This window comes from Callithrix jacchus, chromosome 1 (genome assembly GCF_049354715.1).
Source record: "Callithrix jacchus isolate 240 chromosome 1, calJac240_pri, whole genome shotgun sequence".
Taxonomy (NCBI): Eukaryota; Metazoa; Chordata; class Mammalia; order Primates; family Cebidae; genus Callithrix; species Callithrix jacchus.
The window spans coordinates 207,418,839-207,435,714 of record NC_133502.1 but is presented as its reverse complement, the minus strand read 5'-3'; the positions used below and the strand labels follow the sequence as shown (position 1 = coordinate 207,435,714).

At 50.9% G+C, this 16,876-nt stretch overlaps 1 protein-coding gene across 6 annotated transcripts; it reads left to right on the top strand.

Annotated features, from left to right (window-relative positions):
• The first annotated feature begins 19 nt into the window (after positions 1-19).
• TXN2 (thioredoxin 2) lies at positions 20-16,546 on the top strand. 6 transcript variants are annotated; one of them, XM_035271500.3, is made up of 5 exons: positions 20-84; positions 895-1,145; positions 5,091-5,214; positions 15,668-15,790; positions 16,258-16,546. In XM_035271500.3, exons 2-4 carry the CDS (start codon positions 895-897, stop codon positions 15,779-15,781), a joined length of 489 nt encoding a protein of 162 aa, XP_035127391.3. In that variant the 5' UTR covers positions 20-84; the 3' UTR covers positions 15,782-15,790; positions 16,258-16,546. The 6 variants fall into 6 exon arrangements, with proteins under 6 accessions (XP_035127391.3, XP_078195943.1, XP_035127388.3 ...); XM_078339817.1 differs by having other exon boundaries at positions 20-239; XM_035271497.3 differs by having other exon boundaries at positions 15,668-16,546.
• The last annotated feature ends 330 nt before the right edge of the window (positions 16,547-16,876 follow it).

Below are 16,876 nucleotides of genomic sequence, written 5' to 3'. Positions count from 1 at the left end.
GCCTGTCCTCTGAGGAAGTGACGACAGGAGTGCCCTTGACTGGGAGGGCTGGATTCTGCATCCCTCCGCTGGCGGTGCAGGGAGGTAGGAGTGCTGTGGGGGTGGCCCCAGGTGGTGTCGATGCTGTGGCACGCTGCTAGCGCGTTCCTGCGCAGGTTGACGGCTAAGCGGGCGGAGGCCCCGGGTGGGTGGAGGCCCCGGGCGGAGGGACCTGGCTCGCCGGAGAGCGGGGGTCCCTGGTAGGTCCGTTTTTACCCATTTCCCTCCACACGTGTCCCTTTTTGATTGTTCCTTCCAGTACATGTCTCTTCGTTTTTGGTTCCTCTCACACTCAGTTCCTCCTTGAATTGTTACGTGTCATCTTTCCCAATCATTTTATCCTCCTAATCTCCCATTAAAACACGTTTTCAAAGAGCAATAGTTGGAGTGAGGACTTGGCGGACGACCCTAGGTTCCAATGCTGGCTGTCACTTAATAGCGGGGGTACTTTGGGCTTGTCACTTAACTTGCTTAACCTCGAATTCCTTTCCTTATTTTTGATATGGGCAGTGCAATAGTAGGAAGATCAATAATGCATGTAAGGCACTTGGCCCTTAGCAGGTGCACCATAAATATTGGTTTATTCCTCTCATTCTTCTGTTATAATCTAAATCCTGATTTCTTCTTGGTTGTGAAGCCAGTTTTCCTGTCCTCCTGATTTGCCTGGCTATTCCTTCCCTTTGATTCTCATTGCTTCATCACTTCTACACTACAAATCTTACATATTATTTCCTTGCATTTTGCTTCCAACTCTGCCTCTTCTTGAACCCCAAGTACTCCCCAAATCCCTTTCTTTTTCTAGTGTGTTGCCTTCCTTTTTGTGTACCCCAGTTCTTCCGCCTCTTTCCCTCACAGATGGCTCAGCGACTTCTCCTGAGGAGGTTCCTGGCCTCGGTCGTCTCCAGGAAGTTCTCTCAGGGTTGGGGGCCACCCCTCACTTCCCAAGCTCTGCAGACCCCTCGTGGCCTGACTGTAACACCCAACCCAGCCCGGACAATATACACCACCAGGATCTCCTTGACGACCTTTAATATCCAGGATGGACCTGACTTTCAAGACCGAGTGGTCAACAGTGAAACGCCAGTGGTTGTGGATTTCCATGCACAGTGAGTACTGGGGGTCCATGGAAGACTAGGGTCCTACATGTTCAGCTGTTTATTGAACACCTGCTACATCCCAGGACCATATTTGATGCTGCTCATGTGTAGACTCATTACAAAGACTGGTCAGACCCAGTCCCTGCCCTCAAGGAGAGTGCAGTCTGGTAGAAGACAGATGAGTGAACAGTCTGCAAAGCTGACTGTGGTTAGTGCTGGGAAACACATATTGTGTTCTCATTGCCCAGAAAGCTCAGCATCATCTGCATGGACCAGAGTTGGAAAAATACAACTGTAGTGTCATCTTGCTTTTGGTGTATACCAGTTCCTGGCCCTGCAGATAAGTTGATTTTAACATCTTGCCATGAAATCTGTGGGAAGGGCTAGCAAAAAGTTATCAGTGTTGGCCTGGCATGTTGGCTCATGCCTGTGATCCCAGCACTTTGGTAGGCTGAGGTGGGTGGATCATTTGAGATCAGGTGTTTGAGACCAACCTGATAACCAAACCCTGTCTACTAAAAATAGAAAAGTAGCCAGGGGTGGTGGCGTGCACCTGTAATCCCAGCTACCTGGGAGGCTGAGACAGGAGAATCACTTGAACCCAGGAGGTGGAAGTTGCAGTGAGCCGAGATCATGCCATTGCACTCTAGCCTGGACAAAAAGAGCAAAACTCTGTCTCAAAAAAAAAAAAAAAAAAATCAATATCACTGCTGTGGTGCCCAAGCATGCAGGGCATAGGAAGGCGTTTTCTTTCAGTGCTGAGTTTGTTTTAGAGAGAAATATTAAGTCCCTCTGCCCTTCTGATTTTTAGCCTGGCTTTTTTCATTTCTAGACCTTTGGGGCCTGGCTAGACACCTAACTACACAAAAGCTGGACAAAGCTCTCTGAATGAGGCATCCTGGGAGAGGAACCAGTGAAGCATAAGTTACAAAATCAGGGGCCTTCAGGTCGGTCGCAGTGGCTCACACCTGTAATCCCAGCACTTTGGGAGGCCAAGGCAGGCGGATCACCTGCGGTCAGGAGTTCGAGACCTGCTTAGCCGACATAATGAAACTCTGTCTCTACTAAAAATGCAAAAATTAGCCAGGTATGGTGGCAGGCATCTGTAATCCCAGATACCTGGAGGCTGAGGCAGGAGAATTGCTTGAACCCAGGAAGTGGAGGTTGCAGTGAGCCGAGATCGTGCCGTTGCACTCTAGCCTGTCAAAAAAGCGGAACTCGATCTCAGGGAAAAAAAAAAGATATGAAAGGGCCTTCTGGGCAGGTATCTGACAGATTCTTTTGCCATCTTTCCAGTTCTTTCTCTGACTCACCCTGTGGCCTTGGGCAGGCCACTTGATATTCTTGTCTACCCTTTCTTCACTTATAATAGGAGTTAAGTTCTTGCACAAAGGGTTTTTAGGTGTTACGAGTTGTTTTTATTTTATTTTATTTTTTGAGACAAGGTCTCACTTTGTCACCCTGGCTAGAGTGTAGAGTGCAATGGTACAATCAAGGCTTACTGCAGTCCCTACCTCTTGATCTCAAGCAGTCCTCCCATCTTGGCCTCCCAGAGTGCTGGGATTATAGGCATGAACCACTGCACCAGGCCTGAGGGGTATTTTTCTTTTTTCTTTTGAGACAGATTCTTACTCTGTTGCCCAGGCTGGAATTCAGTTGCACGATCAGCTCACCACAACCTCCACTTCCTGGGTTCAAGCAATTCTCCTGCCTCAGCCTCCAGGTATCTGGGATTACAGATGCCTGCCACCATACCTGGCTAATTTTGCATTCAAGCGATTCTCCTGCCTCAGCCTCTCAAGTAGTTGGGACTACAGAAGCCCGTCACCACACCCGGCTAATTTTTTTGTATTTTTAGTAGAGATGGGGTTTTGCCATATTGGCCAGACTAGTCTCCTGACCTCAGGTGATCCACCCGCCTCGGCCTCCCGGAGTTCTGGGATTACAGGTATAAGCCACTACACCTGGCCTGTTCTCTGCATTTAAAACCATTAGGCCTGGGTGGGTGCAGTGTGTACCACCACACCCGGCTACTCAGAAGGCTGAAGCCGGAGAATCGCTTGAACCCAGGAGGCGGAGGTTGCAGTAAGCCGAGATCATGCCATTGCACTCCAGCCTGGGCGACAGAGTGAGACTCCATCTCAAAAATAAATAAATTCTGAGAATGAAATATGAGTTGTCAGCCAGGGGTTTGTGAACGGTGGAACTATTTTCCTTTCCTGGTATAGTGAGCTGTCCAGAGAGGGCTTCCAAAATGAACAATAAATGGAGTAATGCTTCATTTTGTTCAGTAAGGAAGTGGAGTGGGAGTTGTTCATTCAGTGCCAGGCACTTTCCTTGGTGCCACATACATAGAGATGACAGCACCAGGCCTGTCCTGGATGCGCTCGCCATCAAGAAGGGAGTACCTGTGATTAGGGCAGTGATAGTGGTCAACGGGCTGTGGGATCGCAGAGTAGCTTGGGAATGAAAGAAAACACTTTCTTTTTGTTTTGTTTTGCTTTGTTTTTGTTGCTGTTGTTGTTGTTTGAGACAGAGTCTTGCTCTGTTGCCAGGTGCCAGGCTGGAGTGCAGTGGCACAAGCTTGGCTAACTGCACCCTCTGCCTCCCAGGTTCAAGCAATGCTCCTGCCTCAGTCTCCCAAGTAGCTGGGACTACAGGCATGCACCACCATGCCCAGCTAATTTTTGTATTTTTTAGTAGAGACAGGGTTTCACCATGTTGGCCAGGATGGTCTCGATCTCTTGACCTCGTGATCCGCCCACCTCAGCCTCCCAAAGTGCTGGGATTACAGGTGTGAGCCAACCACGCCCAGCTAATTTTTTTATTTTTTAGTAGAGACGGGGTTTCACCACGTTGGCCAGGATGGTCTCGATCTCTTGACCTCTTGATCTGCTCACCTCGGCCTCCCAAAGTGCTGGGATCGTGGTTTGGGCCACCACGCTCAGCCAAAGAAAACACTTTCTGCACAATTTTGGGTTGTGATTGATCCCAGCTGTGCTTCTCTAATCTTGCATGGGTTTCTTGACTCGTACAGGCCTCAGTCTTTGGAAGGTGTGTTCTCTTTGCAAAGTTGAGGGGTATGTTTGGTAAGAGCAGAGCAAGTACTTCCACAGGGACTGGCACACTGTAGACACTCCTGGCCATTGGTTCCTGCCTTTTAGTTCTGAGTCCACACGGTGTTTGAAATAACCCCACGGCTTCCAACGCATGTCTACCCACATTGCCATCGTCGATCTCTCACAATAGCTTTGAGAGCCATAATCTCTCTTTTTCAAATGGAGAAACTGGGGCCCCAGAGTAATCAGCTGGTTGGTGAGGAAGCTCTGTTTGGACCTTGTAACTTCCAATCCCATATTCTTGTGTATAACTCTATATATATCTGAGATATACTGAAATAAGTCACTTTTATAAGAGTCTGTGATGAGGCCTGTGTTTTAGAAGTCTGGGATCTGTGAAGATTGCCCACGTGCAGAATCTCTTGGCATTACCATTTGGTGTGTTAATTTTTTTTTTTTTTTTTTTTTTTTTTTGAGGTGGAGTTTTGCTCTTGTTGCCCGGGCTGGAGTGCAATGGCACAGTCTCGGCTCACTACAACCTCCGCCTCTCAGGTTCAAGCAATTCTCCTGCCTCAGCCTCCCAAGTAGCTGAGATTACAGTCTCCTACCACCACTCCCAGCTAATTTCTTGTATTTTCAGTAGAGGCAGGGTTTCACTGTATTGGTCAGGCTGGTCTTGAACTCCTGACTTTGCGATCCACCTACCTCGGCCTCCCAAAGTGCTGGGATTACAGGCATGAGCCACCGTGCCCAGCCTGGTGTGTTCATTTTTAAACATGGTAAACAGAGACAATAAAGGCAAAAGATTCCTTGGAAAGATGCAGGTCTGGGGAGCCAGTAGGGGATGCCGAGTGCTCTTGTGACTGACGGGATGCTTCCTTTCTCGCCTTTGGAGGTGGTGTGGACCCTGCAAGATCCTTGGGCCGAGGTTAGAGAAGATGGTGGCCAAGCAGCACGGGAAGGTGGTGATGGCCAAGGTGGATATTGATGACAACACTGACCTTGCCATTGAGTATGAGGTATGGATTGGCAGGGGGTTGCCACAGGCCAGCCAGTGTAGGGGGCGTCAGGCCCAGGGGTAGCTGGTGTAGGAGATGCCTTGGAGAACACCAGGGAGCCAGTAAGCAGGGTGTCTTGTTTTTTCCAGAGCTTTTAGGAGCTTAGAGCACTTTGCAGAGGTGACTGTTGATCCTCTGGGCCACCTGTCTCTCGTCACCACTTTTAGGAAGTAGATTATCTGACCCAAAAACTCGAGGTCACTCTCTTACTGTTGGACTTTGGTACGTTCCTTTATTCATCTACCCACGTGTTCAGGGTGCAGTCATTTGGGAGCTCGATGCACCAAGCATTTGTGATTCTGACACAAATAAGATGAGATCTTGTCTCTAAGCAGCTCGTAGTCTAGCAGGTAGAAGGATCATCTCAACGTAGGGTGAGAAGTGCGCAAAGAAGAGGTGCATGAAGGAAGAAGGGACTGATTGCTTGTGGGGGAGCTGGGCAGGGCATGCTTCACGTTAGAGAGAAGCTCTGAGCTGAGCCGTGAAGGACGCGCAGGGAAGAAGGAAGGGTCATCTCACATGGTTGATGTGTTTGTCCATTTACTCAGCAGATATTTGAGAGTCCCTCAAGCACCAGGTACTGTTACTTGGTGCTGAGGATAAGCAGTGAACACAACTGACAAAATCTCTGCCTTCATGGAGTCTACATTCTAGTATTTTAAATCAGGGGTCAGCAAACTCTTTCTCTGAAGGACCAGTTGGTATTTGAGGCTTTGCAGGGCAGTGGTCTCTGCTGCAACCATTCAGCTGTCCTCGAAGCTGAAAGCAACCGTAGACACTATACAAACAAACGGGCGTGGCTGTGTTCCAGTAAAACTTTATTTACAAAAACAAGCAATAGGCTGTATTGGGCCCGTGAACTATAGATCGCTGACCACTGTTTTAGATAATAAGTTCAATGGAGAAAAATAACATCAGGAAAAGGGGATGGGAGTACTGAGTATGGGGCAGAGTTTCTTTTTTAAAGGGTAAGCTAGGGTAGATATCCCTTTGAGCAGAAACAGGAAGGGAGTGAAGCATGTGGGTTTTTAGAAGTACCTTTCAGGCTAAGCAAAAGCCCTGAGGTCTGATGAGCCTGGATTGCTTACAGACTAGCAGGGGCCAGATGCCTGGAGGTGTGTGTGGTGGGGGCACCCTTTGGGCCTCGGAGACTACTGCACTGGAGAAAGGGGAGAGGTCTGCTTTGTCTGGGTGGCCAGAGTGAAGGGCCAAGCACGGAGCTGGGGGAAGCAGTCTACAGCCAGATTGGGAGGGATCTCTGGATGGCCATGCTGAGGGTAGCACTGTTACAGAGCTAAGGTCGCACCTGGCAGCCTGGGGGCCCAATCTGGCTCACAGACACTTTTACTCTGGCACTCGAAGTATTTTAAAGTAATAGGAACCAGATGCTGGTATTTGAAACTCATATTTCATGTTAATATCTAGATTTCTGGTTTTGTTGAAATAACCTTTTTGTTTTTGTTTTGTTTTGAGACTCGGTCTGTCGCCCAGGCTGGAGTGCAGTGGTGAGATCTCGACTCACTGCAACCTCCGCCTCCCAGGTTCAAGTAATTCTCCTACTTCAGCTTCCCGAGTAGCTGGGATTACAGATGCCCACCACCACACCCAGCTAATTTTTTGTATTTTTAGTAGAGACAGGGTTTCACCATGTTAGCCAGGATGGTCTTGATCTCCTGACCTCGTGGTCCACCCTCCTTGGCCTCCCAAAGTGCTGGGATTACAGGCCTGAGCCACCACGCCCCGCCTTCTTTGTTGTTGTTGTTTTGCTTTTTTTTTTTGAGTCTTGCCATATTGCCCAGGCTGTAGTGCAATGGCGCAATCTCAGCTCACTGCAACCTCCACCTCCCGGGTTCAAACAATTCTCCTGCCTCAGCCTCCCGAGTAGCTGGGATTACAGACACTTGACACCACGCCCACTAATTTTTTGTATTTTTAGTAAAGACGAGGTTTCACCATGTTGGCCAGGCTGGTCTTGAACTCCTGACCTTGTGATCCACCCACCTTGGCCTCCCAAAGTGCTGGCGTTATAGGCCTGAGCCACCATGCCCAGCCCACACCTGGCCTTCTTGAAATATCTCAACCTAGCTGGAGTGAGCCTTCACCCCTCCCTCCTTCCTCCTCCAGGTAACAAGTGACTGAAAGAGAAGGCTGTTTTCTTCTTTAGAGTTTACAAGTCCTCACTCTCACTAGACAAGCTCAAATAGAGGCATCCATCCTTTATCTAGTCCCCTGTGGCAGGAAATGGGTGGTGGGGGAGGGGTGAGAATAGGCTGGCTACCCCTTGAGCTAGGCAGGGAGTGGGGAGTGATTACCCAAAGGCATATCAGTCTTCGATGACCAGAAGCAGGGGAGATGGAGACCAGGCAACAATCGTGATGGTCACTGCAGGCGGCCACTGAAGCAGGCCTGCCTTGGGAGTTGGTAACAGGGCTGCTTACAGGGCCTGGGGGAGGGGTGAGTCACTTTTTCAAAAAGTTTGGCCACTGACTTCTCAGTCAGGGAGGCATCTGTCTGCCCATTTGGATGCCCCTAGCTTTCCCCTGCCTGTCTACACCTCAGTAAGAGCCCAGGCTGGGGCTCCTAGGGCCTCCCACAGGTTATGCGTGGGCTTCAGATGTCTCTGGCCTCCTGGCTCTGCCAGACACCACAGCTTTAGCCTCAGCCAATATATGAATAACTATTCAGCAGACACCTCCTGAGGGCCAGCCGTGTGCAGGGACTGTGGTAACTACTGCGAGTGCAAGACCACCACAGGCCCCGCCCCCGTGTCTCGTGGGGTGGCGGGAATGCCAAGGACCATTCCCAGGAGCCTGTTGTGGGGGTGGGCATGAAGTCCTGCCGTGAAGTCTGGGAGGTGAGAGGGAATGCCTCTTGTGGAATCCTCTCAATCTCCCACTACCGCTCTACCTCGGCCTCCCAAAGTGCTGGGATTACAGGCAAACCACCGCACCCGGCTGATGTGAGTGCCCTTTAAGAAGCATTGCAGAAATACACCCAAGTGACAGGAAGGGTGAAAAAGTCACCTATAATCAGATCATTCAGACACCACTACAGTTGCACTTTGGAGTAACTTGTCTTTATTTGAACTTTTTTGTTTTTTTCTTTCTTCGTTTTTCGTTTTTTTGGGTTTTTTTGAGACAGAGTTTCACTATTGTTGCCCAGGCCGGAGTGCAATGTCATGATCTTGGCTCACTGCAGCCTCCGTCCCCTGAGTTCAAATGATTCTGCGGCCTCAGCCTCCTGAGTAGCTGGATCACAGGTACCTGCCACCATGCCTGGCTAATTTTTGCATTTTTAGTAGAGATGGAGTTTTGCCATGCTGGCCAGGCTAGTCTTGAACTCCTGACCTCGGGTGATCTGCCCTCCCCGTCCCGGCCTCCCAAAGTGTTGGGGTTATAGGCATGAGCCACTGTGCCTGGCCAAATTTTTTTGCTGTTTAGTCTTCCGTATTTTTTTTTTTTTTTTTTCTTTTTTTTTGAGACAGAGTCTCCCTCTGTCGCCAGGCTGGAGTGCAGTAGCGCTATCTTGGCTCACTGCAACCTCCACTTCCTGGATTCAAGCAATTCTTCTGCCTCAGCCTCCCGAGTAGCTGGGATTACAGGCACCCACCATCATGCCCAGCTAATTTTTGTATTTTTAGTAGAGACAGTGTTTCTCCATGTTGGCCAGGCTGGTCTCAAACTCCTGACCTCGTGATCTGCCCGCCTTGGCCTCCCAAAGTGCTGGGATTACAGGCGTGAGCCACTGCCCCAGCCACCAAGACAGCATTTCTAACAAGCTCTCAGGTGATGCCAAGGCTGGCCATCCTGAGCCAACATGGAGAAGCTAAAGTTCTCCTTTTTTTTTTTTTTTTTTTTTTTGAGACAGAGTCTTGCTCTGTTGCCCAGCCTGGAGTGCAGTAGTGCAATCTCACCTCACTGCAACCTCCACCTCCCGGGTTCAAGCAATTCTCCTGCCTCAGCATCCTGAGTAGCTGAGACTACAGGCACCTACCACCACACCTGGCCGATTTTTGTATTTTTAGTAGAGACAGGGTTTCACCATGTTGGCCAGGCTGGTCTCGAACTCCCGACCTCATGATCCACCCTCCTCAGCCTCCAAAAGTGCTGGAATTACAGGCATGAGCCACCATATCCAGCCTGAAGCCAAAGTTATGACAGCGCTGGACTGACTTTCTGGTTCTGAAGGCCCTGGACTGACTTTCTGTGGGGAGGAACAGCCCTTCAGAAGCCTGTGTCTCAGCTGCCGCTCTCAGCACAGACTGCTTGCCAATGAGAAAGCTCACTGGACAAATGTATAATGGCATGTGCCCATCATTCCAGTGCCATACGGAGTTCCACCACCCTCAGCTCCCCTGTTCTCCAGCAGTTCACTCCTCCCCACCCCTCATCTCCCTTAATCCCCCAGCAGGCAGTCATCTCTTTTTTTTGTTCTTTTTGAGGATTGTATGTTTTTAGGGCAGTTTTAGGTTGACTGCAAAGTTGAGAGGAAGGGGAAGGTACAGAGACTTGCTACATGACCCCCGCCTTCCCGCATCCACAGCCTCCCCCACTATCAACAGCCTCCACCAGGTGATCGGTTTGTCACAACTGATGAACCTACACTGACATCATCATCTGCCAAAGCCAAAAGTTTACATCGGGAGTGTTTACAACACTCTTGGTGTTGTGCCCTCTGTGGGTTTGGACAAGTGTGGAATGGCCAGTGTCCACCATTCTGGCATCATGCAGTCGTTTCACTGCCCCTGTGTCCTCTGTGCTCTGCCTGTTCATCTCTCCTTCCTGCTCCATCCAGCCCTGGCCACTCTGGATCTTTTCACTGTCTCCCTAATTTTGCCAGAATGTCGTGTCGTTGGATTTGATTTTTTTCAGTAATGGTTTTTCCAAGAACCGTCTCATATCTAAAAGCGTTTACAAAACACTTGGCATTTTGTATTTGAAGCATGAGACCCTTTAATGTGTCCGCACATGTTCTTCCCCCTGCTGGGACTCCGTAGATGTCTCTGACTCTTTGCTCCTGGGCAGAAGCACAGCAGAGTTTGATGCCTTGGACTGCAAAGTCAACCAGATCTTGTTTCGGTTCCCAGCTCCTTTTTTTTTTCTGAGATGGAGTCTCACGCTTTCACCCAAGCTGGAATGAAGTGGTGCGATCTCAGCTCACTGCAACCTCCGCCTCCCAGGTTCAAGCAGTTCTCCTGCCTCAGCCTCCCAAGTAGCTGGGATTACAGGCGCTCACCACCACACCTGGCTAACTTTTGTATTTTTAGTAGAGACAGGGTTTTACCATGTTGGCCAACCTGGTCTTGAACTCCTGACCTCAGATCCACCTGCCTCGGCCTCCCAAAGTGCTGGGATTATAGGCGTGAGCCACCATGCCTGGCCTTGTTTGTTTGTTTTGAGATAGTGTCCCACAGCATTACCCACCGTGGAGTGCCATGGCACAGTCTCAGCTCATTGCAACCTCTGCCTCCTGGGTTCAAGCCATTCTCCTGCCTCAGCCTCCTGAGTAGCTGGGACTACAGGCATGTGCCACCATGACCTGCTAATTTTTGTATTTTTAGTAGAGACAGGGTTTCACCATGTTGGCCAGACTGGTCTCGAACTCCCGACCTTAGATGATCTGCCTTCCTAGTCTTCCCAAAGTGCTGAGATTACAGGCACACCCAGCATACACGAAATCATTTTGCAGTAGTTGCTCTGAGCCTCAGAATTCTCATCATTAAAATGACCCTGCCCACAGCCAGGAGTGTGTGAGATAGCATATGCAGGTGTTTATATCATTCCTGACACAAAAAAGCACGCAGTACGTGACAGTGATCTTTTCCTTTCAACCCTGCAATGAGCCAAGGAGGAGGCTGCAGTGTCCCACAGCACCTAGCACTGTGCCTTTCCCTTGGTAGGTCCTTAGCTGAGTGAACAGATGGATGCAATCGGGGTGAGACAGAAGACATGCCAGGACATCGAGCTCAGTGGCGGTGCAGGCGGGCTGTGGGTTAGTAGAAAGAGACTGCACACACATACATACTCCTGCCCTGAGGGTAGAGGGTGTTTATCCAAGGATAGGAGGTTCTGGCTGGGTCCAGTGGCTCATGCCTGTAATCCCAGCACTTTCGAGAGGCCGAGGTGAGCAGATCGCCTGAGGTCGGGGTTCAAGACCAGGCCTGACTAACATGGAGAAACCTCGTCTCTACTAAAAATAAGAATTAGCCGGGCATGGTGGTGGATACCTGTAATCCCAGCTGCTTGGGAGGCTGAGGTGGGAGAATTGCTTGAACCCAGGAGGCAGAGGTTGGAGTGAGCCAAGATTGTGTCATTGCAATCCAACCTGGGCAACAAGAGCGAAACTCCATCTCAGAAAAAAAAAAGAAAAATAGGAGGTTCCAAGTACGTCCCTGGAACAGGACAGGCAACACAACTTAGTGGCTCTTTTCCTCAGCTGCTCAGTTGGCTCAGTCACTGCCTCTTTCACACTCGAAACATTCCAGAATAATGTGCCACAGCCCTGTGCACTTCCATGTAAGGCAGTGTTTACAGGAGCTGGCCCCTCCTGATGGCCAAACACAGGAGCAGCAGAGGCTCGGCCACCTCTTCGGGAAAGAGGGAAGTCCCATTCCAGCCCAGGTTTCCTGTGAGCCCCTAGCATGGGGGGGGGGGGGGTTGTGTGTGTGTGTGCGTGCACGTGTGCATACACGTGTGTTTAAGCTCAACTTAAAAAATCCCTTGATCAGTAACGACTAGACCTCTATCCACAGCATGTCTGCTGTATACCTGATAACCAGCAAGGTCTGTGCATGTTCAGGCATGTGTGGAGGTTTACATGAGTGCGATCATTATGGCCTTCATCTGGAGTTGTTGCTGTTTGGTTTTTTTTGGTGGAGACGAGGTCTTGCTGTATTTCCCAGGCTGGTCTCAAACTCCTGACCTCGAGCAGTCCTGCCTTGGCCTCCCAAAGCGGTTGGGATTACAGGTGTGAGCCACTGTGCTTGTCCCTATCTGGAGTTCTTTTTTGTTTTTTTTGTTTTGTTTTGTTTTGTTTTGTTTTGTTTTGTTTTGTTTTGAGATGGAGTTTCGCTCTTGTTACCCAGGCTGGAGTGCAATGGCGCAATCTCGGCTCACCGCAACCTCCGCCCCCTGGGTTCAGGCAATTCTCCTGCCTCAGCCTCCTGAGTAGCTGGGATTACAGGCACGCGCCACCATGCCCAGTTAATTTTTTGTATTTTTGGTAGAGACGGGGTTTCACCATGTTGACCAGGATGGTCTCGATCTCTTGACCTAGTGATCCACCCGCCTCGGCCTCCCAAAGTGCTGGAATTACAGGCTTGAGCCACCGCGCCCGGCCTCCTATCTGGAGTTCTTAAGGAACGCAAAGTCCACTCTCCGAGCCTCTTCAGTGAGCTTAGAGTCCTGCCATGAAAAAAGTTAGGCCACTTCTTACACAGTGGCATAAAGCGTTTATTTTAATTAACAGAATAGGGCAGCAGCGTGCAGGTGGGAGCCGGTGGTTGAGCTCTGTGCTTCTGCCGGGAGCCCGCGCCAGCTGCCTTTGCAGACCACTAGAGGGCACAAAAGAATGCCGACGAAGGCCCGGGTGGCTTCAGGCACTTCCTGGAGCAAGCTCTTTCTTGGGCCTTGCCCTGCCTAGAGACAGTCTGCCACCCCCATCAGCCTAGGGACAGGACAGCCTTTGAAGGGGCCTGAGGCACTAACAATGACAAGGACTGTGTCCTCTGACCTGTATTTGTCCCCAAAGTGCCCAGGAGGAGTGGGGTGCGGGGCCTGCCACGTAAAGTTAGTAGGTGAGGGCGGGACGGTGCAGCCTGCATGCCTTTCTCACTACCATGTGCACAGGTTTTGCACACACTACTTACTGGCTTCCAAGATGGCCCGTGTCAGGGCAGCACTGGGATAAGTGAGGACCTGGTATGTTTGTATAAATCTCTGCTGTTACTTTGTAGTTAACTTGTACACAAGAAAAGTCTGTTTATCTTGTTCTTTTTATTTTTATATTATTTTATTTTATTTTGGAGTGGGGATGGAGTCTGGCTCAGTCGCCCAGGCTGGAGTGCAAAGGCGCAGTCTCGGCTCACTGCAACCTCTACCTCAAGTGATTCTCCTGCCTCGGCCTCCCAAGTAACTGGGACTACAGGCATGCGCCACCACACCCGGCTAATTTTTGTATTTTAGTAGAAACGGGGTTTCACCATGTTGGTCAGATTGGTCTTGAACTCCTGACCTCAAGTGAGCTGCCTGCCTCGGCTTCCAAAAGTGCTAGGATTACAGGCATGAACCACTGGGCCCGGCCTATCTTGTTCTGTTTAAATGGTTTTCTCAAATGCCCACAAATACCAGGCAGGGATTCCAGGCAGCAGAGACCTCACAATGCCAGTCTGGTGGACTGCAGACTCATCTGAATTCTGTGTAACCTATTCAGGCCCCTGAGGGAACTGAGTAAATTCTTCACAGACCAAGAATGTTGTTCCTGCCATCTGCCTGCATCCCGCTAATAAGCGTCAGGTCGTGTATGGCCAAACCTCTCCTCTCACGCTGTCCAGTAGAAGTCCCTGAGTTTCTGGACCCTTTCACTCAGCACGGCAGCAAGCTAACATGCTCTCATGGGGGCTCTGTTAGACTTTTCCTCGTGATCTCTGTAGCCACTGTTTTTTTGAGTACCCACTGTGTGCCAGGCACAGTGCCAGGTTCCTACCCTTATTTGCCAGGTGCTGTGCTGAGCCGAGCCTTTACTCATTATTTCATTCAGCCTTCACACCCTCTAATGGAAGTGCTATTAGTATCTCCATCTTGCATCTGAGAACACTGAGGCTTAGAGCTACTGAGGGGCGTGCCCCAGCTCACCAGGCTGATAGGAGCTGGATCAGGTTAGCCAGAACCTCAGCTCTGCTTGCTTGCTTGCTTTCTCCTTTCTTTCTTTCAGTCTGTCTCCTTCCTTCCTTCCTTCCTTCTTTTCCTTCCTTTCAAGATGGGAGTCTCTGTCACCCACGCTGGAATGCAGTGATGCAATCTCTGCTGACTCTAGTCTCCACCCCCCGGGTTCAAGCGATTCTCTCACGTCAGCCTCCCAAGTAGCTGGGATTACAGGCGCCTGCCACTGCACCTGGCTAATTTTTGTATTTTTAGTAGAGACAGGGTTTCACCATGTTGGCCAGGCTGGTCTCAAACTCCTGACTTCAAATGAAACGATCTGCCAGCCTCGGCCTCCCAAAGTGCTGGGATTACAGGCATGAGCCCCTGCGCCCAGCCTCAGCTCTGCTTTATATGCGAATCTTTCTACTTCTTGGGCTGTTTATTTGTATTGAGGCAGGGTCTTACTCTGTCACCCCGGCTGGAGTGCAATGGCACTATCACAGTACACTGCAGCCTCAGTCTCCCAGTCTCAAGTGATTCTCCTGCCCCAGCCTCCCAAGTATGGGAATACAGGCTTGTACCACTTTGCCTGGGAATTTTTGGGGAGGGGGTTTTAGTAAATACAAGGTTTCACCGGCCGGGCGCAGTGGCTCATGCCTGTAATCCCAGCACTTTGGGAGGCCAAGACGGGTGGATCACGAGGTCAAGAGATCGAGACCATCTTGGTCAACATGGTGAAACCCCGTCTCTACTAAAAATACAAAAATTAGCTGGGCATGGTGGCGCGTGCCTGTAATCCCAGCTACTCGGGAGGCTGAGGCAGGAGAATTGCCTGAACCCAGGAGGCGGAGGTTGCGGTGAGCCGAGATCACGCCACTGCACTCCAGCCTGGGTAACAAGAGCGAAACTCCGTCTCAAAAAAAAAAACAAGGTTTCACTCTATTGCCCAGGCTACTCTGGAACTCTTGAACTCAAGCAATCCTCAGTCTCCTAAAGGGCTGGGATTGGAGGTGTAAGCCACTGTGCCCAGCCTATACTTGAATCTTTTATGTCCATCCCAAACCCTAAAGGTAGACATTACCCTCCTTTTATAGTAAAGGACACTGAGGCTCGGAAAGGTGCTGTGACCTGGCCAAGGCCCACTTGCTAGTGAGTGCAAAGCCAGGACTCGAACTGTCCCTCAGCCTGTCTCCCCTGGGGCTAGGCTTTCCCTTAACTCCTCCCTGCCCCAGCCCTGGCCTGCAGCTGCATGAGTTATTTCCATCTCTTCCGTCATTCCAGCAAAACCACTGGGCCAGTGAATCAGTCTTGTGGTTGAGGGAGGAAGGGTAATGTTGGGAGCTCGCAGTGGAAGAAGTTTCTTCAGCGGGTGGCCCCTGGGCCCTGCAGTACCCCTGCACCAAGGGAAGAGCCACATTCCTCCAGGCCTGCCCGTGGCTTTGGGAAGTCAATGCCCTGGATAAGCCACCACCCTTCCCCATAAAGGCCCAGGAATGGCAGTTGAGAAGAGTTCACTTCCAATTCACTTAGACCCCCTTGTCCTCCCCACCCAGGTGTCGGCGGTACCCACTGTGCTGGCCATGAAGAATGGGGACGTGGTGGACAAGTTTGTAGGCATCAAGGATGAGGATCAGCTGGAGGCCTTCCTAAAGAAGCTGATTGGCTGACACACGGGGGCAAGTCCTGATTCCCTTGCCCATGCGCGGGACCCCAGTAGAACTCAGCCCTTCCGTGCCGGCCCTTGCTGTCACCTCCCTCCTGTCTGGCCCCTGGGGCCCGTGCTTAGAGCCCAGGCTCCGGCCACGAGTGCTTCCGAGCTGGCGGACCGCCCAGGGCTGCCAGAGGATGGTGCTGCTGCTGATCCGGGGACCGACCGCTGTCTTCCCTCCCACACAGCTTTCATCCCCTCCCTCTAGGGCCTGTGGCAGTTCTCCCAGGATGCGTGGAGAGAACCCTGGCCAGCCCACAGCGCTCCTGGTCAGGCAGCCACACCTTGGTCCTCATCTCTGGTCCCTTCTGATCTGAAGCCTCGTGCCTGGTGCATCTGCCACCTGCATTTCTCTTTCCTGTTGTTGTTTTGTAAAAAGAAAAAGGAAGCCCCAACTAGCGAGAGTAATAGATGATTCTCTCATGTTTTTTGTAGGTCTGTAATAAAACACTTAGTCATCCCTTCCACCTCTGTGAAGAGCAGACCCTGGGTCCCACACTGAAATCCCCTGCAGTTGCCCATCCGCACCCCCAGGAAGCCCCCCTTCCACCTAGCCTCCCAGGCAGAGGGGCAGAAAATCAGTGATGGGCTGGGGAATCCAGCAGAGCCTTGACCCTGAAAGGCTTGAGGCACCTCCTTCACTTGTTCACTGCCTATTGGTTCTCTGAGCAGGGGGCTTAACTGTGAACAAATCAGACCAATAAAGCAAGGGTCTGCAGTGTCGCATCTGTGTGGGCTCAGAACACTTGTGACCCTTTCCCTGGGGGCATGTCCACTGTCCCTGCGTCCTCCCCTACCTCCACGACCCTCTGCAACCAGCCCCTCCTGTTCACTGACACTTGTCAGCAGTGGCTGCTATTCTGAGGATGCTACGTGCACCATCCTCAGACCCTCCTAAAGCAAGAGGCTGTCGTCCCCGTTACCCTGATGAAGACGCTGCCTCATGGGATGCAGAGCTGGGGTTTCTATCCGGATGTGGTTGCCTCTGAAACCTGGGCTCCCACAGCTGATCCCCTTGACCCTTCTGAGGCCTCCCCCACTGATGGGCTCCTGG